General features: G+C 39.9%; 1 protein-coding gene across 4 annotated transcripts in view; it reads left to right on the top strand.

Annotated features, from left to right (window-relative positions):
* Positions 1-27,015, top strand: part of TXK (TXK tyrosine kinase) — a 77,104-nt gene that overhangs the window by 48,844 nt on the left and 1,245 nt on the right. Inside the window, exons 9-15 of one of the 4 annotated variants that reach the window (XR_001444768.3) lie at positions 3,690-3,764; positions 6,902-7,073; positions 13,314-13,530; positions 16,957-17,021; positions 19,331-19,449; positions 21,641-21,798; positions 25,630-25,782. Coding sequence is in view for 1 of the 4 variants with exons in the window: in XM_015138338.3 (XP_014993824.3) it covers positions 3,690-3,764; positions 6,902-7,073; positions 13,314-13,530; positions 16,957-17,021; positions 19,331-19,449; positions 21,641-21,798; positions 25,630-25,698 (875 nt within the window). In the remaining 3 variants the exon portion in view is untranslated. Of the gene's footprint in view, positions 1-3,689; positions 3,765-6,901; positions 7,074-13,313; positions 13,531-16,956; positions 17,022-19,330; positions 19,450-21,640; positions 21,799-25,629; positions 26,957-27,015 lie in introns of those variants that run through there. The other 3 variants (XM_015138338.3, XR_013417841.1, XR_003729625.2) reach the window with 3 other exon arrangements.

Below are 27,015 nucleotides of genomic sequence, written 5' to 3'. Positions count from 1 at the left end.
AGATATAGGATCCCAGAAAGCTCCAGCACAATTACAATCACCTCTCTGGCCTTCAGCCCTTGCCCAGCCTGTGCTGAACCACTTTGAGCCCATGGGGAATCTTCTTACCTCAGCATTGCAGAATTCAGAATCCACTGTAGCATTTCATATTACTTTGACTTCTTGTCATGCATTTCTTTTTTAGATTTCTCTCATGAAAAGTGAATATTCCTTTTGGAAAGAGCTCACTTTTCCATTACACTGGTTCTAAGTATCAGGAATATATCAAAGGACATTTTTATCCACTTGTGGGATGCATTCACACGGATATTCCAGGCAGTCACTGGAATTTTGGTTAAGGAGTGAGGGTAAAATATCTGGGTGGGGCCATAAAGGTCACAGTTGTAGCTAGAGATAGAGTCAAGATGTCAGTTCTGAGTTTTCTCCTTTACATTCTTCTTTTTCCTTCCTCCAAAGAAAAAACTTAAGGAAGAGTGGTTATGGTGAAAAAGTTAAATGAGGTTAGATGAGGGCTTTAACCTCAACTAGGTCTTAGAGTCACTGGTAAGTATCCATTCCTGTTCCCTGTTCAAACTTTTACCATTCTCAAGACTCCTTTACCAAAATTAACCACTGCCCTATTAGCAAATCTCCCATCTGTCTACTTCACTAGGAAAAGTGAAGTCACCAGGCATGAGCAACCTCCGTCTCTTCTTCTGTCCCCATGCCCTGTCATCCTCATTCCCTCCAGTAGTAATGAGGGCATGCCTGTGCTCTTGCCCTTACCTGCCAATCCACTGTTCCTTTCTCTCCTGTATCTCTTCTGTTTTGACTTTCTCCTTTAGCTCTTAATCCTATAAACATGCTTAAGACTTTCTTATCCTAAAAACAAAAACAACTCTCCTCCTGCTGCCCTAATTCTTTCTCCCTTTACACATTGCTCTTGTAAGTTGCACTTTTGGAAAAATGTGTCCACATCCACTGTCTCCACTCTCTCACTTTCCATTTACTTTTTAAACATCTACAATCTGTCTTCTGCTTTCAGCACTCCCTATTTGACCAGTGGCCCGTATTTTGACAGTACAGTGGTGCTTTCTAGTTCTCATGTGTTCAGGTCCTCTCTGCTACATTTGGCAGTGTCACTTGTTGCTCCTTCGATGTTTGACACCACCCCTTTTTGGCCTTCTCTAACTGAGAAGTTCCTATTGGGTCTTCCCAACGTGCCCTACTTCTACTCTTCCCTTAAATAGTGGTTTTCCTACAGAATCCATCCCTGATCACTTGTCTTCTCACCTTAGGCATCTCCTTTTGCATAATCTTCTCTCTTGTAGACAAAGGAACTTGCAATCCTGCAGGCCCTGAACTTCACTTATGAAATAGATGCTTCATCTTACACCATTACTCTCCCTCCAAATGTCCTCTTTCTTTTGTCTCTCTCAGGTAATACCAGCATCATCCAGCCCCTTGTAAGGGTTGGAAGCATAGGAATTAAATAGATACTTCTTAATACCTCACTTCTGATTAATTATCAAATGCAATTGATTTCATATCCTAAATGTGTCTCCTATAGATCCCTGCCTCTCCCTACCTTCTAGTACCACCCTAATCATTGCTCACTTGGACAACTGCAGTAGCCTCTTAACTGGTCTCATTGCCTCCAGTGTTGATTTCCCCTTAATCCATTCTGCTAGTACCAGAGTGATCTAACAAAAATGTAAATCTGGGCACAGTGGCTCATGCCTGTAATCCCAGCACTGTGGGAGGCCAAGGCAGGTGGATCCCCTGAGGTCAGGAGTTTGAGACCAGCCTTGCCAACATGGTGAAACCCTATCTCTACTAAAACTACAAAATTAGCCAGTCATGGTGGCGCATGCCTGTAATCCCACCTACTTGAGAGGCTGAAGCAGGAGAATCGCTTGAACCTGGGAGGCAGAGTTTGCAGTGAGCCGAGATCACACCATTGCACTCCAGCCTGGGCAACAAGAGTGAAACTTCATCTGAAAAAAAAAAGTAGAAGAAAAGAAAAAGAAATGTAAATCTGACTGTGCCCTCCTAACTTGGGACTTTTCAATAGCTTCCTCTCACCTGCAGGAAAATGTAATGCTCCCTAGTACGGCTTATGAGGCCCATCATACCCAGAATACTGCTTACCTCTCCAGTGTAATTTATCTGGCTCTACTACCTCAAGTGCCCACCATCATGCTTCACATTTCTAAGTTTCATCTCATGCTGTTACCTCTACTTAGAAAGTAGGGTCCTTGCTAGTTTCTCCACATGGGTTAACTCCATGTTTTAGTTTCATCTCAGTCATTTCCTCCGAAGACTTCTTTGAGTCCAACAATGTGTTAAGTGCTCTTTCTCTACGTCCCAAGGCACCCTATATGCATCTCCAGCACAATACTTATTCCTTTCACATTAGAATGGCCTCTCTTTGCGTGTCTTCCTGCACTGAGATAGAGCTCCCTGTGGGCAGAGTCCTCATTTTACTAATCTTGGAATCTGCTGTGATCTTTGGGAATCTACCTAGAAGAGCGCCTTGCACACAATAGGCACTTAATATATGCTTCTTTTTGTTGTTACACTGGTCAAGCTCGTTTCTGTCTTCCAGCATTTGCACATGTTGTTCCATCTGCCTGGAAGGCTCTTCGTCAGTCAACGTGGGCAGAGCTGTCATCTTGTCAGAAAGGCCTTTCCTGAGCACCCACTCTAACGTAACTGTATGTTATCTGGTCTGCCTTGCACTGAATCATCATCATCTACTTTTTCTTGTGTGTGCGTGCACTTGTTATTTTCTCTTCCTCTCACTAGAATGTAATCTTCATGAGAGCAGGAATCATCAGCCTTGTTCTCTACTGTCTCCCAACATCTAGATAGTGTTTTATTAAAAGCTTTTATTAAAAGTACAAACCAGGCTTTTAACAAATATTAGTTGAATAAATAAATAATAAATGATTATTAAACTAAGTTGAAATGTAAGGTATATGCCTAAGTGGGTCACTGAAAGGAAAAAAAGAGACATTTAATGTATAGAATTCTATGTGTTTACTGAACCAAATGAAGTCTCATTTACTCTACCATGCATTAAAAAAAAAAAAAAAAAGAGTATAGAAAATGGGCACACTTCAACACCGTTGGTGGTTGAACAAATTAGTATAGCCTTTCTGGGCACTCTTTGACCTGGAAATCACATTTTATAAGGTGATAATTTGAGAAGTACAGACAAATGTATGTTCAAGGACATATGGCATATTTTATAATAGTGAAATCTTGGAAATAAATTTAAGCTCTGTTTATAGTCAATGACATATATCAATTACGTGCATAGTGCAAAAAGTTTTTAACAAAATATTTATACTTCTGTAAAATATATTGGATGTGTTCGTGTTTTCAATTATGCACATAGAGATTTTTGCAAAAATGTTCACCGAGATGATAACAATCTATCTGTGGATACTAAGATTTTGTGAGGGATCTTTTGGGGTCGTCTTTATACTTTCTTAGATTCTTTAAATTGTATACAATGAGCATTTTTTTTTTTTTTTTTGGAAAATGTTTTTCAAATGGGAAAATAAGCAAATGGACTAACTGGTACAATGAATTTTGTACCAGTTATTTAATTATTTAAAGAATGATACTATCTTCTAGTATATTTCATTCTTTCTTCTGTATTAGCAACTAGGCTTGAAATATTGATTTCTCTTTCTCCTTAGGTCTCATGACCCGTCTCCGATATCCAGTTGGGCTGATGGGCAGTTGTTTACCAGCCACAGCTGGGTTTAGCTACGGTAAAGTGTGCACACATGCTGAAGTAAAATAGCAAATCCAGTAGTAAAGAATCTAGTCCGACTGGGTGCGGTGGCTCACACCTGTAATCCTAGCACTTTGGGAGGCCAAGGTGGGTGGATCACCTTAGGTCAGGGGTTCAAGACAACCCTGGCCAAAATGGTGATACCCTGCCTCTACTAAAAATACAAAAAATTAGCTGGGTTTGGTGCCTGTAATCCCAGCTACTTGGGAGGCTGAGGCAGGAGAATCGCTTGAACCCAGGAGGCAGAGGTTACACTGCAGAGGTTACACCAGGATCATGCCACTGCACTCCAGCCTGGACAGTAGAGTGAGACTCTGTCTCAAAAAAGAGAGAGAGAGAGAAAAAAGAATCTACTCTAAGTTCCCTATTGATTCTTTGAACTATCAGCACTTCTGAAATGTCTATCTAGAAACATTTCTTCTCAAAGTTTACATCATCCTTCTGAGACTGTTTAAATACGTACATCTCATAAGGACAATTTAAAGTTTGGGGAGAAATGCTTCAGTTTTACTTCAGATTTTACTGTCACATTACCAGGAGCCTTAATCTTCACCCTTTTGATAAATTACAATTCTTTTCATTTGGATATTTGGGTTGTTGTTCTTTGGTTACAAGGGTGCCTGGGAAATGATTCCTCTCCAAGAGAAGCTACTAAAAAGAGCTGCTCAAAGTATCTTCTTCATCTTTTTCTTTTTTTCTAACAGAATGTGCACAAAGTTCAATTTGAACCACTTTCTAGCAAATTGGTATTTGTAAATCTGTGAGAATAAGTAAGTGCCAGGGAATCCTATTTTCTAATTTGGTGACATTTTACTCCTTTAAACTTCTCTCAGTAGTGGGATTCAGAATATACTGAAAAAAAATTAATAACACAATTATATTGGGAAACAAGTAACTGGGACTCAGGATCTCATTAAGTTAAGTGGGATGGAAGCAGGATTTCTGGCTATTATTGTTGCCTGTATTAGTCCTCTGGCCCACAGATAGTATATATAATTCAAAGTTCTACTATTAACAATTTACTTAAGTTAAACATGGTTCTTTTTTATTTCTTAAAAATAAACTTAAAAAATTTAAAAACAAACAGAATAGTGTACAACTCATAAGTCATAAGTCTATAGCTCGATTTGTTTTGTCTGGTTTGATTACGTTATATAAACAGAATTGGACACTGCATTTTTTTGTGTCTGATTTCCTCCTCACCTCATTACATCTGTGAATTTCATCCATGGTTCTGGGTAGGGCTGGTTTATTTTCACTGTGGTGCTGTGCTATACTGCATGACATACCACAGCTTATTTAGCTGTGCTTCTTGTAGATGGCCATTCGGGTTGTTACCAATTTTTGGCTCTTACAAATAATATTGTTAAGAACATTTCTGTGTGTGTTTTGATGAAGTTAAGTGCACATTTACATTCCAGTATATGTTGGATATGTGCCTAAGTGTAGACCTGCTGGGTCATAGGCTATGCATATGTTTAGATTTAGTAGATACAGTCAGTTTTCTAAAGAGCTTACACCAAATTACACTCCTATCAACTATATATAAGTTCTAGTGGCTCTATACCTTTGCCCTTGCCAATATTTTATTCTAGGTTTTTTTTTTTTTTTTTTTTTTAACATGTTAGCCAATCTGGTGTGTAGTAGTATCTCATTATGGTCTAAATTTACATTTCCCTGATGACTAATTATTTTGATCAATTTGGCTTAGTGGCCATTTGGATATTGTCTTCATGAGAGAATACTCCATTCAAATTTTTTACCCTTAAAAAAGTTAGGGTATATGTCTCCTCTAGTTGATTTGTTTATATTCAGAATAAGAATTCTATGTTGGTTGTATATTTTAGAAATATCTTCTGTGGCTTAACTTTTTACTTTCTTAATGAGGGTATTTTTGATGAACGGAAGTTTTATGAAGTATAATTTATCAATATTTTTCTTTGTGGTTATATTCTGTTGAATAAATGCATGCCAATTCGAAGGCCATGAATATATCCTCCCATGTTACTTTTAAAACATACCTATAAGGCCTGGTGTGGGGCTCATGCCTATAATCCTAGCAGTTTGGGAGACTGAGGTGGGCTCAGGAGTTTGAGACCAGCCTAGGCAACGTGGTGAGACCTTATCTCTACCAAAAATATAAAAAATTAGCAAGGCGTGGTGGCATGCCTGTAATCCCAACTACTTGGGAGGCTGAGGCAGGAGAATCACTTGAACCTAAGAGGTGGAGCTTGCAGTGAGCTGAGATTGCGCCACTGCACTCCAGCCTGGGTGACAGAGTGAGACTGTCTCCAAAAAAAATTAATAATAATAATAATAATAATAATAAAATAAAGCATACCTTCTATAGGGAGGGGGAATACTTTGCACAGCTGGTAGAAGGGACTATCAGATTTTACAATTAATTCTTTTAAATGCATTATTCGAAAGTTCCAGCAGATGGTGGTATTGCTGTATAAAAAGGAGACCCTAAACCATTAAGTTTGGCACAGTTTTCAAGAAGGTTATTTTAAAAACAGTTTATTTTTTCCCAATTTGCTTCTATAAAATGAGAAATATACAGTAAAAATTTCACTTCAGATATACTCTTAGATATATGTGGGTTAGATTTCTAACACTGAATTTATTAAATGATTTCATTGGACTTTTCCCTAAGAAGAAAAGATACCAAGGGAGAAAAGCCCTTTAGGGATGGAGTGAGAAGAACAACAGGAGGAACTGAAATCACAGTTTTATTTACCTTACAAGTTTACTCACCAGGAAAAAAAAACCAGACTGGGAACATAAATATTTTGGGTCCCAGGTCTAGTTTTGGTAGGTTTAGTTTAGAGAGGCACAGAAGTGTGTTCACTGTTCTCTTTGGGAGCAGAGAGTGCATTTTGCTATCCTTAATTTGTTATACAAACATCACCAAATAAATAAAGTTTGTGTTTTGAAACTTGAGTTCTTGAATTACATTTAAGTCATAGAGTATTAAAATGGCTTGAGATCCTCTCCACTTTGTACATTATTTAACCTCTCTGTCAAATAATAGATAATTCCTAAACTTTTCCCAGCCCTAATATTTTAGCATTCTTTCTTTCTACTTGTAACATGGATGTTTTACTTTTTCAGAAAAGTGGGAGATAGATCCATCTGAGTTGGCTTTTATAAAGGAGATTGGAAGTGGTCAATTTGGAGTGGTCCATTTAGGTGAATGGCGGTCACATATCCAGGTAGCTATCAAGGCCATCAATGAAGGCTCCATGTCTGAAGAGGATTTCATTGAAGAGGCCAAAGTGATGATGTACGTATAAACAACACACTGATAAATATCATGCCCTGGTGTCATGGAAACAACATGAGCTTTGGAGGCAGCCACACCTGGATTTGTGTCACAACTTTGCTCAAGCTCGTTGTGTAACCCAGGTACCTTATTTGATCTCTGTGTGACCTGGGTGAATTATTTCGTATTTCCAAACCTCAATGTCCTCATGTATAAAATGGGATGAGAGTACCTACCTCACTGGATCAATGTGTGAATTAAATAAGAGAATTTATGTAAGTGATGAGACAGGAGAACTCCCTTGACACCTTTGCAGAACTCCTTGTGAAGGGGGTGGCTCATTTACTCAGCTACTGTGTGCTCAAACCCTTTACGGGATGGAGAGCATGCAGGTGAGCCAGAGTGAGCGCTTTTGGGCTCCAGCCCCACGACAGTGTCTGGAGGTGTTACATTGCTCTTTTAACTTTTCCATCTGCAGATGGCTAAGTGTTAACCACTTCAGTGGAAAGTCAGGGTGACAGCCTTTTGCATCCTGCCCTCTCGATACCTGGGTCCTTGTATGGCACCCAGGAAGAATCAGGTCACACGGACTTGAAGGATGGTGAATGCAGAGATTTTATTGAGGTGGCTCTCAGCGGGATGGATGGGGAACTGGAAAGGGGATGGAGTGGGAAGATGATCTTCCCTGGGAGTTCGACTGTTCTGCAGCCAATCTCTAACCGCCCCCAGCAGAACTCCTCAATGTTCAGACACTCCTCCTCTTCTCTTCTTCTGTGCTGCACTGCTCTGTCACCTGCCAATGGAGCTTGGGGTTTATATGGGCACAGGACAGGGGTGTGGCAGGCTAGAACAGTCTTGGAAAGGGCAACATCTGGGCACAAAAATAAAAATGCCTGTTCCCATTTAGGGCTACAGGTTTCCAGGCTTGAAGGTGGGGATTTTTCTGGGGAACTGCCCTCTTCTACCTAGTATTTCCCTGCCTCCTGTCGGTATCAGTGACAAGCGTGTTCTTTTCAGCTCAAGAATAGGTACTTTACAAGTACTGTTTTTTTTCTCCTTTTCCCAGAAGCAAAAATGATGGTTATGTCTTAGTAGTGATATACTACTCATCTTTTGAAAGGGCATCCTCCAGTGGGCAAAAAGAGTTAATTTTTTTTTTAAGGATAAAACAGTATTTGCTTTCAGAGGATATAAGTGTCCAGAGCTTTAAAAGAAGTGGCTCTTTGTAGACCATTGGACACAACTCTTCTGTGATTTCCCAGGACAGCATTTTGACTCAGTTGAACCCATTTCTGTGGCTCATTAACTGTAACAACCTGAGCTGGGCCAGGACAGGCCAATAATTTGACCATAGTTTAAGTTAACATTCTTTAAATATTTGTTCAATGTTTATTTAGAGGAACAACAATGCTGTGAAGAAGAAAAACTCCAGATGGCAGTATTTAGATTCTGCTCTGTTTCCCAGAGAAGTTTAGTTCTGACCCACACTTGTAGACTCCAACTAGAAAAACAAACAAACAAACAAACAAATAAGCAAACAACAATCAGAGGAGATTAACTGAACCTATTCTCTTTCAAAGGCAAAGTAAGTGTATCCCTTGGGGCTCTCAACCCATACCCTGGGGGTCCTATCAAAATATCCTTTCCATTCACTTACAATAGAATGAATTCCAAGAGAAGTTGTTACAAACACAATTTTGCAGTGACACCAGCTTCCCAATGATGTTTTTGTGTCCCTAGGTGCCTCAGGCACCTATCTCTAGCTGGCCTTTGCTTCCTGTAGCTGTCTACATCTTACCATGGTTTTTCTACACCTAAAGGACAAAAATTGTATTCCTGCGTTGGATTAAATAGGCATAATAAAAAAAGAATGAATGGGAGACAAGTGATTCAGGGGGAGTTAAAACCATATTTGAATCTCTGTCAAACAAGAAAGAATTGAAGATGTTTAATGTCCGAATGAGAGAATTCTTGAAAGGTACAAGCCTCATTGGGCATTTGAGGTCAGGATCTTTGAGGACAATATTTCCCCCGATTCATTTTGGGAGGCCAATGTGGGAGGATCACTTGAGCCTAGGAGTTTGAAACCAACCTAGGTAACGTGGTGAAACCCCGTCTCTACAAAAAAACAAAAAAACTACCCAGGCATGGTAGTGAGCACCTATAGTCCCAGCTACTCAGGAGGCTGAGGTGGGAGGATCAATTGAACTCAACAAGTTGAGGCTAGAGTGAGCCATGATGATGGCACCACTGCACTCCAGCCTGAGTGACAGAGTGAGACCCTGTCATACACACACACACACACACACACACACACACACACACACACACACACATCCCTGATTTCTAAAAAGTGAGGCAGAAAATCTTCCATTCTAACATCCTATTGCAAATATATTTATCTTTAAAATAGTTGACGTGCACTGACATACTATCTACCAAGGACACACAGCTTTGCACATATTAGCTCCTTTCCGTGTGTGGTTTAAATACCACCTCTTTCAGGAGGTCTCCTCTGACTACTCTGTTTAAGCTGGCATACCCACTGCCAAATGCTTTCTGTTGTATCACCTTGTGTTAGTTCCATCAAAGTCCTTGTCATATTCTGAAGCTTCCTGTGTAGTTTTATTTCTCCCCCACTAGCTTGCAAGCTCTCTAATAATAGAACCTTTTATTTATTTGTCCTGTTTAACCTGGTGAGTGTTAAAAGGATGACTAGCATGTAGTTGGTGCTTAAAAGACATTTATGGATTATTGAATGAGTTAATGAATCCTCACCACAATTCCAAGAGATAGCTTCTATTAAGATCCCAGTTTTATAGATAAGAAAGAGAAAATTTAGAAGGCTTATTACAAACCAAAATGTATCTGAGACAAGGCTCAATTAATTTAAGAGTTTACTTGGCCAAGGTTAAGGACATGCCCATGACAGCCTCAGGAGGTCCTGATGATATGTGCCCAAGGTGATTGGCCTGCAAAAATGTAAAAATGGCTTTACACATTTTAGGAAGACATAAGACATCAATCCATCCATGTAAGATGTACATTGGTTTGGTCGGGAAAGGCAGGACAACAGGGAGTGGTGAAACAGGAGAGTTTTCTGGCCCCCACTTGCAGGACATGCAACAGAGGTGTGGCTCTCTGTTCAGCCACCATGATCTCAAACCTTTTACAGGATAGGGAGCATGCAGATGGGCAGGTGCAGGAATCAGGGTGAGTGCTTTTGGTCTCTAACCCAACAGCAGCATCTAGGGTTGGGTGTCTGCAACACCCAAAGCCCAAGTCGGCCCGTGTTACAGTGTGCTCTTTTAGCCTTGTGATCCACAGATGGCTTAAGGGTTAACCAACTCAGTGGACCCTCTGCCTTTTTGCAAGGGCAGGGGGCCAGTGTGACAGCTTTGTGTATCTCAAGCTCTTGTCCAGTGTTCTGGAAGATTGGGTCACACACAAACTTGAAGGATGAATGTGGGGTTGTATTGAGTGTTGGAGGTGGCTCTCAGCAGGATGGATGGGAAGCTGGACAGGGGATGGGTTGGGAAGATGATCTTCCCCTGGAGTTTGGCCATCCAACAGCCAATTCTCTAACTGGTCCAGCCGAACTCCTCCTGATGTTTTTTCTCTTCTCCCCTCCTCTGCTCTACCATTCTGCTGTTTGTCTATTCGTCTCCTCATCTGTTTCTGGACCTGGAGTTTGCGATTTATATGGGTACAGGATGGGGACGTTTTGGGTCAAAAAGCAACTTTTGGGGCACAAAAACAGGAATGGCTGTTCTCATTTATGGCCATGGGTATCTAGGCTTGAGGGTGAGGACTCTCCTGGGGAAACTGCCTTCTTCTACCCAATATTTCCCTGTCTCCTGTCCATATCAGTCGGGGCTTCCAAGTCATAGGCAGATTCAAAGTTTTTCTGATTGACAGTTGGTTGAGTTATTATCCAAAGAACTGAAATCAATGGAAAGGAATGTCTGGGTTACTATAAAGAATTGTGGAGACCAGCACAGATGGTCTGTGTTTATTATGCAGATGAAACTTCCAGGTAGAAGGTTTCAGGGAAAATAGAAGGTAAATGTTTCTTATTAGACTTGAAGAGTCTGTTCTATCAGTCTCAATGTCTGTGTTGATGTTAATGGTTATGAGGCATGTCCAACTCCCTCTTCCCATCGTGGCCTGAACTAGTTTTGCAGGTTAACTTTGGAATGCCCTTGGCTAAGAGGAGGAGTCCATTGAGATGGTTAGGGGCTTAGAATTTTATTTTTGGTTTACATTATGTAATTTGCCTGCAGTCCCACAACAAAACATCATTAGAGCTTCTAATTGAAATCAAAACTGTGAACTGTCTGGGCACAAAAAACGTGACCTTGATGAACATAATTATCAACACACTCTTGGAAAACTAATATATGTTAGAGGGCAAAAGACGGAAAGAGGAGAATTGTTTCAGGATACATTTTTGAGATAAAGTCATCAAGACTTGCTGATAAATTGAATGTGGTAGGTAGTCGGAAGAAACCAGAGGAACAAAGATGATGCTAAGGTTTTGGTGTACATTATTATATTAGGCAAAGAGTGGCACCATTTACAAAGATGGGGGAAGACCAAACAGGTTTAGGGGAAAAAATTAAGAATTCTGCTTTGGACATGTTGGATTTAAGAAGACTGTTATTTATTAGGTGTGATCAAGTAGTGAGGTAAATATATGAGTCTGGAGTTCAGAAAAAAGGTCAGAGTGGAGGGTATTAACTTGAGAGTGGTCACCAGAGATGATATTTAAAACCCTGAAACTTAATGCAATTACTTAGGGAAAGAGAATAATTAGAAAAGGAGAACTGGAGAAGCCTGTAAAGGGTCTGAAAATATTTAAATAACAAATTTAAATGAATTTAAATGTGTGTTTGGCCTATGATGAATCCCACATACTTCTCTAAACTGAGAAATAATGTGTATTAAGAAGTCCTAGAGTTATAACATACAAGAATGTAGGTTTTCCATTTGCATCTTTCTGTGCTTGTGAGAAATATTTGTCATATTTGTTAGACTGAATCATATGAGAGTTTGTCTTTGCCTGATTTCTGATAAAGGTTTGCCTTATTTCTGTTAGATTTTTACCAGTGATCTTGATAAGCAAATGCAGTAATGTTTCAATTCTCAGATGCTTCCATGTGGGTATCAACTTGGTGGATTTCCTGTGGCAAATTAATATTTCATCTCAAGACTTGCTTTTCTGCACTTACGCTATATACATGTAAACTGCATCCCTTAACTGAAAGTACACTTTATGAATTCAAAAAGTAAATCAGACAAAATATAATACATATACATATATCTCCAAATTAAGATAATGTTAAGTTCTCTGAATGCCTCTCTTCCACATTAACTGGAGTGTTTTCATAAGCTAATTTTATGATAATGAGTCAAAAATCATTCATATACATTGTGTTAAGGTACACAGTCTTCCCAAGTCACTGATTTTATTTTACATTTATGAATGAAAAGAATGAAAAGAAGCAATAAATTTTCAAGGCACATTTGACACAAGGTACGTCTTCTAAAATTATAAGTGTTAATTTGAATATTATTTTCCATGATGACTAGTTGGTATAAAAGGCTTTTAGAGATTGAATATAATATTCCACACACACGTGCACAAAACCAGTAAACTTTTGAAGTCTAGATAACTAAAAAGTTCTGGGTATATTTTAATAGGCAACATTCAAGGCGTGTGTGTGTGTGTGTGTGTGTGCACTGCAAGTTTTCATGTTGGTAAATGTTTTTTAGTTTCCAACTTTATCTAAAAATTTCCTTTTAAAGAACTTCATGCTTTAGAATTTAATTTTTGTTTTCTTTTTTTAGTCACTCTTTCCTCCCTCTTGTCTGTCCAAAATTTTTCATCTGGACAGCTGCAGGTAGGAAAGCTGGAATTCAAGGAACAGGAAAGGAAATCTGCTCAACGGATAAACAGCGTTTAGAAACAAAAGGATTATAAAATGAAGAAGAGAAAAATAAAATGCTGACACGTAGAATGTGGTGCATGTAATATTCTGTTTCCACACTGCGTTTGGCATTACCACTTAAACTCTTGACCCCACATTCTCAGTGCATTAAGTGGCAAGGAAGCTGCATTACTTTCTCTGTGTTTGGGTGGATTTTCATCTTATCTTGATAATGAGAGTGATAAATAGATGGTAAATATTACCGGTTGTGTTCAAACATTTTAAAATGCAAACACAATTCTGCTCACTGGTGTATGTTTTTCTTCACCAGGAAATTATCTCATTCAAAGCTAGTGCAACTTTATGGGGTCTGTACACAGTGGAAGCCCCTTTACATTGTGACAGAGTTCATGGAAAATGGCTGCCTGCTTAACTATCTCAGGGAGAATAAAGGAAAGCTTAGAAAGGAAATGCTACTGAGTGTATGCCAGGATATATGTGAAGGAATGGAATATCTGGAGAGGAATGGCTATATTCATAGGGATTTGGTAAGTATGGTGCAAATTTACTTTTTAAAATGTATCGTACCAATATTCAGAAGGATGTGACAATTACTTTCAATACTTTGAATAATGTATCCTTGATTTAATTTTTAAACATTTACCTATTCATGCAATTTGTTGTAAAATGTAACTTTGTTTTTAATTGCGCATTGATGCTGTTGCTGTAAAGACCCAATGGGTTCACCTTGCCTGCTGCCTAGACAGAGCCCATTTATCAGGACAGGGGAACTGCAATAGAGAAAGAGTAATTCACATAGAACCGACTGTGCAGGAGACTGGAGTTTTATTATTACTCAAATCAGTCTCCCCGAGCATATGGGGATCAGAGTTTTTAAGGACAATTTGGTGGGTGGGGGGAAGCCAGTGAGCCAGGAGAGCTGATTGGTTAGGTAGGAGATGAAACCATTGGAAGTTGAAGCTGTCCTCATGCTGAGTCAGTTCCTGGGTGGGGGCCAGAAGATCAGGTGAGCCAGTTAATCGATCTGGGTGGTGCTAGCTGATCCATCAAGTGCAGGGCCTGCAAAATAGCTCAAGCACTGATCTTAGGAGCAGTTTAAGGAGAGTCAGAATCTTGTAGCCTCCAGCTGTCTGACTCCTAGACCATAATTTCTAATCTTGTGGCTAATTTGTTAGTCCTACAAAGGAAGTCTAGTCCCCAGGCAAGAGGGAGGTTTGTTTGGGAAAGGGCTGTTATCATCTTCATTTTAAACTATAAACTATAAATTCCACCCAAAGTTAGTTTAGCCTATGCCCAGGAATGAACAAGGACAGTTTGGAGGTTAAAAGCAAGATGGAGTCAGTTAGGTTCTCAGTCATAATTTTGCAAAGGTGATTTCATAGTCAAGTAAGGCTTTACTCTATGCCTTGAACTAATTAACCACCTAACTTATCATGTGACTAAAACTGATTTCCTTTCCTTTCCACTCTCCCTTCTTCCTTCTCTTCCTTCTTCTTTCTTTCCTTCCACCTTTTTCCCTTTCAAGCCATAATCAAACATGTATCGAGTGCCTAGTATATGCCAAGCATTCTGCTAAGCACTGGAGATACAACAGTGAAGAACAATTTCCAGTTTTAGTCTCCAACTTTATCTAAAGAATGTCACCTAGGGGCATAACGGCTCCTGATGTGGAGGTAGTTTGGCCCTAACAGGATTGCAAGAGCACTGCTGGCATTATTGAAAAGACTAGGAATGCTACATTATTTTTTTCTGTAATGCTCAGAACATTCCTATTTAAATAAATGATTGTCTTACCCAAACCATATGCTAACAGCACTGCTTCCCTGCATTGCTACCTCCCCTTGAGTAACACTTTCTGTCCATTCCACATTTATTCATGATATTCACACTATTCCCTTGATGTCCTTATGTCCTTCCATGTCTGATTTTGAAATCTAAAAATTAACTCAAATGAGAATTGGAGAAGTCTATGAGAAATCCCTGATATTGCCCCTTGGAAGTAATTCTGTGCTTTCATCACACATGATCAAAGTGATCATATTACTCACTGTACAGGCTGGAGTATTTTGGGGAGAAAAAGGGGGCATAGTTACATTGGCCTCAGCACACCTTGGGAAGTATGCTTATCCTACCCGTGGCTTGGAACACTCAGGGCATTTGCTATTTACTGCGTCACCCAATAGTTAATTATTTACATCGTTTACACAAATACTAGAGTCTATCTTATGAGACTTAGAGTCTTTGAGATCAAGGCCTAGATGTCTGAGATACCATGCAGTGATTGAGAACATAGGTTTCAAACAGTCATTCTCAAACTTCAAACTTTGGTATGCATTACAATTACTTGGAAGCTTTTAGAAAAATTGCAATAGCCAGGCCATACCCCAGACCAACTAAATCAGAATCTCTGTGGCTGAAACCCAGGCATCAATGTTTTTTGAAAATTCCCCTGATGAGCCCCATGTGAAGTTGAGGTTGAGAACGACTACTCTAGAGCCAGGCTAGCTGGGTTGAAATACTGTTTTTTACTAGCTGTGAGAGCTTGGGCAAGCTAGTTAACCAGTGAAGTGGTATTAATTATAGCACCTTCCTCGTATGGGTTTGTTGGGAGAATTACATGAATTAATAAACAGTGTCTAGCATGTAGAGGAGCTCAGCAATGTTAACTATTGCTATTACAGAGATAGATCATTAAAAAAAATTTCCTAAAGGCACATTTCCCGGTATCCAGCACCTAGGAGAAATGAGCAAATTTTTGAATGGGTGAATACGGTATCAACTCCAACTGGCTCACTTTCCTAGTCTGTGCAGGTTTGTCTTTGCGGATAACAATTGGGTGACAGTTCTGGTCATTTTATTTGCTCCAAGTGGATTCTGACAGGCCCTCCTGTTCCTGTTTTTTCCCTTATTTGCTCATTTTCTTTTGTGTTCTATTTTATCTCCCTATATGCTACTTAAAATATGTCAGTGAACAATGAGTCTTTTCCCCATCAAGAACTTTTCTTGTGGTTTGGTCATTGCTAGGACTTGCTGGCATCTTCTAAACTGGTTCCTTGTGATTTATTATTTCAAGTTTCTTGCTTTTGTTGCTTAACTAATTGAACCACAAATTAGCTGAAAAGAGGAAAATTCTATCAAATATTTTATCTAGTTTACCTACATGAGGCTAAATAATCAAATCAATGATTTTCTTGATTAAGTTGCTGAGAATGAATTGCTTTGGCCTCAAATACATTGTTTCTACATAGCATATATTCAGTTCATTGTGATAATTTTAAGAAATATGAAATTATCACTGTAAATAATTATCTTGAGTGAAATCAGTGTTGAATTATCTTTTCTTAATTTTTATTATGTATTAGAGATCCCAAAGATATAAAATCAATATGCCTTATCTGTTATGTATTTTGGGCTTTCCTATAAAGATGTTAACAAATATACACTATTTTTATGCCAAGATTTATAGTTGTATCATCTTTCAGACTGAATTGAGGGCAGGCTGGGCCTGGTGGCTCACTCCTGTAATCCCAGCACTTTGGGAAGCCAAGGTGGGTGGATCATTTGAGCCCAGGAGTTCAAGACCAGTGTGGGCAACATAGTGAAACCCCATCTCTACCAAAAATATAAAAATTAGCTGGGCGTGGTTGTGTGTGCCTGTAGTACCAGCTACTTAAGAGGCTAAGGTGGGAGGATGGTTTGACCCCAGGAGGGGAAGGTTGCAGTAAACCAACATGGTGCCATTATACTCCAGCCTGGCCGACAGAGCCAGATCTTGTCTCAAAAAAAATACGAAGGCAAACTATTGAATCTATACCATTGATGGATATCACCATAAAAATGACTTGGCTGTCCACACAGACAGGTAGCGTGGGGTCCAAATAACCTAAGGAAGAGGAGAGGAAAAACTCTTGAAATAAAAACTTGTATTCAAACTTGGATTCTTCTTTCCATAGGCGGCAAGGAATTGTTTGGTCAGTTCAACATGCACAGTAAAAATTTCGGACTTTGGAATGACAAGGTACGTGCTATGTATATATATGTATTTTGTTTGTTTGTTTACTCATAAGAGGGAATCCTACATTTGTTTACTGATAAACTGAAGATGCTGCAGACTGTGTTTTTATCTTCCTAGGTTGTAGGCCTGGTTGTATGGCCTACTGACCCACTTTGAATTTTAGGACATGTACAATTTTAGCTGTGAGGTAAATGTTTACTGTGGACTATTTGCATCTTTTAAGAAAACTATGGTATATTTTTAAATTAAAAAAGGAATTTCTCGGTCCACTGAGAAAGGTGAAGAAAAAAGCATTTCTGATATACATATGTTTTTGGGAGAAAAATAAATAAATTTGTTTTCTCAGCTCTGATTTTTCTATGTCCTCACCAAACATTTCTATTATTAAGTATAGTAGTTGACTCTAAGTCTACAATTCAAGAGTGTGAAAAATTTAGCCATATTTTTCTACAACTCAATATAGTTTAAATTTTGAGCATCCTTTTTTGGGATGGTGCTAGAGATATAATTCCAGGGAATTTGGGGTTTTTCTCTGGCTTCCCTAAGCTTCAAAGTCAAAGTTCTTGGTCTCGTGGGGCTATCGTACTGGTAGGAAGGTGGCTTACTGGTCCTTTTGTTATCCGTGTGCATGGCATCCTTGCGGCCACCATCCTCCAGTCTTGTCTTTGGCTGGCTACTCAAACAGGTAACTGCTAACCCATACTGATTCTTTTCTGCAAGATTCCTTCAGAACTGGCATTTTTTTTTTTTTCGACAGAGTCTTGCTCTGTTGCCCAGGCTGGAGTGCAGTGGTGCTCCCTTGGCTCACTGCAGCCTTGACTTCCCAGACTCAAGCTATCCTTCTGCCTTAGCCCTCCAAGTAGCTGGTACTACAGGCACATGCCACCACGCCTTTAAATTTTTGGTAGAGACAGGGTTTCACCATGTTGGCCAGGCTGGTCTTGAACTCCTGACCTCAAATATCCACCCACCTCGGCCTCCCAAAGTGCTGGGATTACAGGCGTGAGCAGTCTCACCTGGTCAGCATTCTTTATGATTACAAAACTCCATGGTGGGATCTCAGATCTCATTTACCTAGGCACATTCACAGCCATTTGTTCATTGGCATCTTTCTGCCTTTCCAAGGGCTCTACCTGGGGAAAAGAGCACAGGTTCTGTTTCACTTTTAAATCCCACCAACCTAATGTGGGACTAGGAGCTTCTTTCTCTGCTGTGTGACTTGGGCAGCCCTTATAGGGTACAAGATAAAGGATCCTAACCCACTGACCTACTAATGTCTAGTACTCCCCTTTTCTTTCCCTTTTATTTCCCCCATTCCTCTAGCTCAAGAGATCTTTTTCTAGATAGTGGTGGTAATAGGGACGGTGGTAGTGAGATCTCACTCCTGTTCATGGCCCATTTTCCAAGATATTTTGTTAATAACTCAATATTTCTTCTCTGAAGAGCCTAGACTTGAAAAATTCAAAATCTATAGACAATGGCTTTTCTCTCTTTGTTTTCTGTTACTGATTCTTTACCTAAGTAGAATGACCTCTGACTCAATAAAGCGCTGACTGGTGGAGGGAGGTAGTGTATATTAAAAAGAAAAGTGGGAGTGTAGAGGCAGCATTAATAAATGCTGTGAAAACACTATATTGTATATTTAAGGGGCAATAAGCACAAGTTAATTTTTGTCTCTTCTCCCCAATTTCTCACATTTGGACATCCCTGCATACAACTCTCAAAAAAGAGAGAGGGTTCAACTTATTATTATTTTAAGGAGATGGTAGTTATTCTTGATTTCTTTCCATATAGGGCCATTCTAATGCATTAGAGATTTGTCACATCAGAAGCATTATGTTCATATACTTTTACTTTCTCCCCTTCTCTATGCCTCACAAAAAAACATAAACATGGAAGGAAATTCGACATCCAACTTTGAATCATTCATTTCCATTTCAAGGAGAGTGGTTTTTGTTTTCCCCACCCCTGGGAAGAGTGGTCTTTTATTTCCTTTTTATAATCTTGGTTGTTAGCATGCTTCTTTGTAGAGTCAAGAATTTACCATAATTAACATAAACAGTGAGCCATGTTTTGAACTGAAGCAGCATTCTGATTTTCAGAGATCCACATAAAACAAACACAACTGAAACATGATTTGGGGAGGAAACATTATCAAGGGCACTTTCACACTCTACTAACAAGAAGGTGTCCACAAGCTTTCTAGGGTAAAATACTTTGTCTTTTAACAACTTAGAGTTAACTAAAGGGATTTGAAGTAAATAGAGCTTGGAAGTAATTAACACAATGTGCTTTGAATCTGATAACTGTAGGTATGTTTTGGATGATGAGTATGTCAGTTCTTTTGGAGCCAAGTTCCCAATCAAGTGGTCCCCTCCTGAAGTTTTTCTTTTCAATAAGTACAGCAGTAAATCTGATGTCTGGTCATTTGGTGAGTGCATCTGATGTTTGCTAGATCTTGATTTAATAAAATGGGCAATATGTTATTTTTAACTTTGATTTCCTAATTGATGTAGAATTTTTTAAAAAGTCTTCTTGTAATTGTTCTTCCTTCTGTGTGTTCTAACCACATCCCGATTGTCTTTGGCAACTAGTGTCACATACCTTCTTACATACGTCTGACTTTTGGATCTTTTCCTTCCTCCATGGGCACTCACTGTAAAACTGTAACAAAGAGTCTACTGATCTAGAAAAAAACTCAGACAAGTTTTCCACTCTGCAGATGCTTGAAGGAAAAATGATCTTATGACACTGTTGAGTTTAGAGTGTAATTAGTAAGCTTCATTGTCTAAACTATGAAGCAGCTTGACTATTTTCCAATTGTTTAGTTGTTAACCTGAACTTAAAACCTGAGTTTAAAAAATGGTGGCATCTCATTTACTTCCTTAACTTTAAAGTTTGTGGAATTTAGACATAGGCTTCCTTGAGATCTGTGATTTGATATTCATATTGGATAATGTTCTTCATTGAAAAAGAGACACCATAGACCCACGTCCAGTGAAGTTTCGAGGTTGATTTTCAAGAAATGGTAATATGCAAAAATCTATCTATCCTCTTTCACCCAGAACTGCCTGGAGGCTTGTGGGTTCCGGGTCCTCAGAAGGGTGTCAGTTTTATTGTCTACAATAAGGTTAAAACTGGGCACAGTGGCTCAGGCCTACAATACCAGCACTTTGGGAGGCTGAGGTGGGAGGATTGCTTGAGACCAGGAGTTCAAGACTAGCCTGGGCAACCTAGCAAGACTCTGTCTTTACAAAAAAAAAAAAAAATAGCCAGGTGTGGTGGCATGTACCTGTAGTCCCAGTTCCTTGGGAGGCTGAGGCAAGAGGATTGCTTAAGCCCAGGAGTTTGAGGTTATAGTGAGCCAGGATCGTGTCACTGTACTCCAGCCTGGGTGACAGAGCAAGAACCTGCCTAAAAAATAATTAAAACATAAATTTAAAAAAATACAATAAGGTTAAGCTTGTGTCATTAATCTCATCAGCTTTCCATGGACATATGATAGTCTCAGCAGGTGACATTTGAAGCTCTACTGAAGAGCAGTTAGGTTGTGAGACCACATCTTAGACACCAGTGAAGAGCAATATAGGGACCTCATCGAAGGTTGCAGAACAGTTAGAACTCCCTGAATTTTACGTACTTATCTCCCTCACTGAACAGTGAGCTCCTTAGGCACATGGGTTGATCTCAAACGTATAAAATCTCCAGGCCCCGGGAGATGCCTGGCCTCTCATCAATGTCTAGCAAATATTTGTAGAATAAGTGAATAATTGAATGAACTCAAATTGGGAGTTCTTGCAGGAGTTTCACTAACCAATCAATCAATGATTACTGGACCCGGCTAGATACTCTGGGGCTCTGCCCATCAGTCTAATCTTTTAGCAGAAAGAAGGGGACACATGCCATTTACTGGCTGAAACTCTTGGCTAAGTAGGCAGCAGAGGCTCACATAATCTTGTCAGTTTCTATGGAATGACAGAAAGGTTCATTGATTTCAGAGTGCAGGGACATGACTGCTACTTAGAAATGAAAATGCTAGTCCAGGCGTGGTGGCTTACGCTTGTAATCCCAGCACTTTGAGAGGCTGAGGTGGTCAGATCACCTGAGGTCAGGAGTTCGAGACTAGCCTGGCTAACATGGTGAAACCCTGCCGCTACTAAAAATACAAAAATAAGCTGGGCATGGTGGTGGGCACCTGTAATCCTAGCTACTCAGGAGGCTGAGGCAGAAGAATTGCTTGAACCTGGGAGACAGAGGTTGCGGTGAGCTGAGATCATGCCACTACACTCCAGCCTGGGCGACAGAGTGAGACCCTGTCTCAAAAAAAAAAAAAAAAAAAAAAAAAGGAAATGCTACCGGCATTTTCTCCTGATAGAGAAGGCAATCAAAACTCATGGAAAAGGAAAGGCATTGTTTTCACTTAGATTATTTTCAGGTTACAGGTCTCTTTGAAACCTGAGGTACATATGATTTGCTTCCTTGATAGAACCGCTGTTATTCAGGATGGTTATAACCCAAAGCCTGGAGCACAAAAATAATGCCTTGTAGTTTGAAATTATTCTTTCAGTTCCCAAGCAATCATTTCTCTCTAACCCCTTGTTTTCATGCATTTTTGTTTGCAGGAGTTTTAATGTGGGAAGTTTTTACAGAAGGAAAAATGCCTTTTGAAAATAAGTCAAATTTGCAAGTCGTGGAAGCTATTTCTGAAGGCTTCAGGTTATATCGCCCTCACCTAGCACCAATGTCCATATATGAAGTTATGTACAGCTGCTGGCATGAGGTAAGTAAGTATACGTTACTTTCCTACGAAGGTTGGCAGTCCCAGCATCTGAGAGCAGATCTGATTATCACAAACATGACTTCAGAACTCTGTCATGGCAGGAAAAGGCATCTGTGTCTTGGTCATGATCCTGAGAGTCTGAAGTACTATTTCTATCTCATACTCACTACAAAGTCATGAATCCATTTTGTTTTGAACAATGGCCTTTTATCTGAGGAATTCAGTGCATTTCCTGAGTCTTATCTGTTTGAGATTGGTTCTTGCAGAAACTCTTGGTGTTACTCAAGCCTCAGTGATTAGGTGTTTTATTAGCTTTAAGAATTAATGGGCCGGGTGCAGTGGCTCATGCCTGTAATCCCAGCACTTTGGGAGGCCGAGGCAGGTGGATTACCTGAGGTCGGGAGTTTGAGACCAGCCCAGCCAACATGGTAAAACCCCGTCTCTACTAAAAATACAAAAATTAGCCAGGCATGGTGGTGCATGCCTGTAATCCCAGCTACTGGGGATGCTGAAGCAGGAGAAGAATCTTGAACCTGGGAGGCAGAGGTTGCAGTGAGCCGAGATCGTGCCACTGCACTCCAGCCTGGGCGACAGAGAGAGACTCTGTCTCAAAAAAAAAAAAAAAGAATTAAATGATGGAGGTTGTGTGTGGTGGCTCACGCCTGTAATCCCAGCACTTTGGGAGGCCAAGGTGTGCAGATCACTTGAGGTCAGGAGTTTGAGACCAGCCTGGCCAACATGGTGAAACCCTGTCTCTACTAAAACTAAAAACATTAGCCAGGCCTGGTAGTGCACGCCTGTAATTCCAGCTACTTGGGAGGCTGAGATAGGAGAATTGCTTGAATCTGGGAGGCAGAGGCTACAGTGAGCTGAGATTGCACCACTGTACTTCAGCCTGGGCAACAGAACAAGACTCTGTCTCAAAACAAACAAACAAACAAACAAACAAATAAAAGAATAAATGAAAGAATTAATGGTGGAAACTAAGGGTAGAACGAGGTTTGTTAAACTTCCACGTTGAAAAAGAAAGATGGTGTTTCCATTTACTTCACTCAACTTTCCTTTGTCTTGCTTTTCTAACGCTAATAGTAATGGGTTTCATCTGTCTTCTGACACTCAGGACTCCTGCTAGAGATTAAACTAGACTGGGAATGGAGGCAGAAAGTGTGTCAGGAACTTCCATTCAGGAAGAAATCTCTCCAGAACTTAGTTTTTCTATTTGTTGAAATGCCAAGCTTAGAAGTAAAGCCAGAGGGGCTTCTGTTCCACCTCTGGACACTGACTCAACACACCCCTGCCCTTCTCAGTGAACTTCCCTGTGATTTTGAGAGCTTTACTCTCTTTCCAGCTGACAGTTTCAGCCTAGAAAATTACAGCTTGATGAGAAGTTTCCTCCTGGCTGAAAAAATAAAGCACTTGATTATCAATTTATAACCACAAACACTAGAATATTGAGTATTTTCAGAGTGATGTGGTTGTTCATATTCCAAGAAGCATTACATTTATAGAAAGCCCCAATGTATGAAAATATTTTACATATATTAATTACTTTACAAGGAATCTTGAAAGACATAGAAAAATGTTCAGTAAGCTATAAAGAAAATGTTCAGAAAAATGTTCAGTAAGTAGTAACAAACAACTATTTTAGGAGCATCTTTGCAATAATAATGTAAGTAGCTCAGAAGTATACCTTGTGTATGAAATAATACTCATGTACGTGTGTGTGTAATATAATACTTATTGAGATGTTATATATAAGTGGATCTGAGACAGAGAAGGAGGAAGGGAAGTGATCAGTAGGATGCTGTCAGAAGGACCATGTAAACAACATTAGTCTCAAATTGCAGTCAGAACATTGATTAATACAATGGTGTAGTTATGTTGATTTATTTGTTTGAAAAAGTTGATTTGACCAGGTGTGGTGGCTCACGCCTGTAATCCCAGCACTTTGGGAGGCCGAGGTAGGAAAATCATGAGATCAGGAGTTCAAGACCAGCCTAGCTAACATGGTGAAACTCCGTATCTACTAAAAATACGAAAAAATTAGCTGGGCGTGGTGGCAGGCACCTGTAATCCCAGCCACTTGGGAGGCTGGGGCAGGAGAATTGTTTGAACCTGGGAGACAGAGGTTGCAGTGAGCCAAAATCACGCCATTGCACTCCAGCCTGGGAGACAGGGCGAGACTGTCTCAAAAAAAGAAAAAAGAAAAGAAAAGAAAAGAAAAGAAAAAGTTGATTCATTTTTGAGACAGAGTCTTGCTCTATTGCCCAGACTGGAGTGCAGTGGCATAATTACAGCTCACTGCAGCCTTGACCTCCTGGGCTTAAGCAATCCGCCGAGCTCAGCCTCCTGAATAGCTGGGACTACAGTGATGTGCCACCATGACCAGCTAATTTTTAAAAATTTTTTCTAGAGATGGGGTCTCACTTTGTTGCCCCAGCCTCAAGCAGTCCTCCTGTCTTGGCCTCCCAAGGTGCTGGGATTACAGATGTGAGCCATTGTGTCAGGTGCGAAAGTTGATTTTGCCTACAACTTTACCCCATGTGCTTAGGGCATTAGAGTCAAAAGTGATTATGTTATATTTGAGAGACAAATTTCAGGATTCATGCACAGAAGCAGGTTCCTCAGAGAGCTCCACAATTTATTCCCAGAGTCTCAATGAGGACCCTCACTTGCACTTGTGCTGTCTTCTACTCTGTTTATTTTATTGAGGCTCTCTGTTTATAAGCCATGAAGAGGGGTATCTTTCCACTGACCCTGCTGTTGGTGACACCTGTGAGAATGTGGCTACTATGAGTAGCTCTGTTTCCCACAGTTTTCAAAGATGCTGACAGTGCCATCCCTTAAATGAAGTAGGAAAACCACACCCTTAAATGAAGTAGGAAAAAATGCTCCAATCCTTGGCTCCATGACCAGGGATATGGGGTCACTTATGGTGAATATCTTCCTTTAGAGTTGCTGACTCTTGAAAACTGTGCAAAGATCACAGGCTTTTAAAACTTTTTAAAATGTAAGAATATTTAGCAATCATTTTGCTATGAGTGAGAGGAACTTCCACACTCTTATTTTTCTGTTGACTGCGACTGAAAGCACAGCCTATACCCCAGGATCTTCAAAGTCCCTCATGAAAACATGCCTTTTGCTTTCTGACTGAAATCCTCCTTTCTATAACGGCTCAGGTGTCATAGATACCCTGAACTGAGCTTGGGAGCCTGGTACTCTAGATGCCCCTTCTGCCAGCCCTTTCTTGACCTCACACATGTCAAGTCATCCAAATATGTCTCTAGGGTGGTGGTGTCCTAGAGTACTTTCTGAGATGCTGAAAACGTTCTGTATCTGTACTGCCCAATATAGCAGCCACTTCTGGCTATTGGGTACTTGAAAAGTGGCCAGCATGACTGAATAACTGAATTTAAACATTTATGTCATCGTAAGGAATTTACATTTAAATAGCCACATGTGGCCAGTGTTTGCAGGTCTAGCCATTTTATTTTTGCAGCATTCTCTAACATTTTCATACTCACGCCTCGCTCAACTGCCAATCACGCTGTGGTATGTCGGTGGAGATACCTTTCTCTTCCTTTTTGTGGCGAGCCAGCCTAGATTCAGGTCTCTGCCAGCAAGTTCCAGAGCTGGTCTCTGAGTGATCCTTAGCCCATTTATGCCACAGGTGGCAATTTTTTGAATTTTTGCATGAGTGAAAAATCAGACCTTGGCAATGATCTTGAGCAGTGGGATATAAATAACTCCCACATGCTTAGCGTTCCAAAAATGAAACACTTGGCATAAGTGGGTTAAGCTAAGCTAACCACCCCCACTTCCCTTTTCCAGAAACCCAAAGGCCGCCCTACGTTTGCAGAGCTGCTGCGGGCTCTCACAGAGCTTGCGGAAACCTGGTAACCCGAAACAGAATGCCAACTCAAAGAGTCATCTTGCAAAACTGTCACCTGTTGTGAACATCTTCACCATACGGGGTCACTTACGGTGAATATCTTTCTTCATGGTTGCTGACTCTTGTAAACAGTGCAAAGATCACAGTTTTTAAAACTTTTAAAAATTTAAGAGTATGCAGACAATCGTTTCGCTATGTGTGAGAGGGACTTGCACACTCTTATTTTTCTGTAAAATATTTCACATCCCGAATGTGAAGAAGTGAAAAAGGCTTCTCAGCAGTCTTCATAGTGGCTGCTCTTCATGATCATAGCCCCAGGAACCCTTGAGGTTACCTGAAAACCTGACCCTTCACAAGGCTGAAGGTGTTTCCTTCTTGAAGAGGAGTGACATTCCTCACTTCGGTGATCCACGCATAGAAGACGAAAATGAATTCTGCCAATTCATGGGATAGAGGGCCTCCCTTGAATAATTTCGTGTTTTTGGGCTGTGTAGATCTTTATAGTAAATGCACCTTTATAAACCGCATGAATGCTAGTGTTCTGGAAATGTCTTTTGTTAATATGATCTTCCTATGTTATTTAACAAATTGTTTTTCCACATATCTGATTATATTGAAAGCAGTTTTTTTGCATTTGAGTTTTAAACACTGTTATAAGATGTAGCCAAAGCTCACCTTTGAACAGACCCTGGTGACATCCTATTTCTAGGAAAATCCAGAACCTGATTTTAGTTCTGTGATTTTACACTTTTTACATGTGAGATTAGACAGTTTCAGAGGCCTTATTTTGTCATAGTAAGTGTCTCCTGTAATTTTCAGGAAGATGACTTGTTCTTTCTAGAAGAGGAGACAAAAGTAAGATAGCCAAATGGGACATCAAGCTCCATTGTTTCGGAAATTCAGGATTTTGAATTCAAGATGAAACAACCAGCAATCACAGTTAAATCTTAACTTTGCCTGCACTCTTTGTAGGAATGATCAGAAATTTATCTTTATCATTCTGAGTGCTTCAGGAGTACAATAGGAAGAAAGATACTGGAGAACGCACAAGTGTAATTACCATGAAGTTTAACAACAGGAGCCCATTATTTGTGTACTTTCCCACCCTGTATCATGGTTCTCTGGGAACAAGCTTTATTATTCTCATTAGTGTTTAAATTGTTGATTGTCAGTAGTTGTGACTTTTAAATTATATTTCCCCACTCAAAGAATGGTATCTTTATATATCAATGACACTCAATAAATGTGTATCATTTCTAATGAGAATCAGGTACAAGAAGATACTTGATAGTTCAAGTGGTGGTCTCAGAAATGTTTTGGCTGAA

The sequence above is a fragment of the Macaca mulatta genome, chromosome 5, assembly GCF_049350105.2.
Source record: "Macaca mulatta isolate MMU2019108-1 chromosome 5, T2T-MMU8v2.0, whole genome shotgun sequence".
NCBI classification, from domain to species: Eukaryota; Metazoa; Chordata; class Mammalia; order Primates; family Cercopithecidae; genus Macaca; species Macaca mulatta.
Note: the sequence above shows the minus strand (reverse complement) of the source record. Positions and strands in the feature narration are given on the sequence as shown.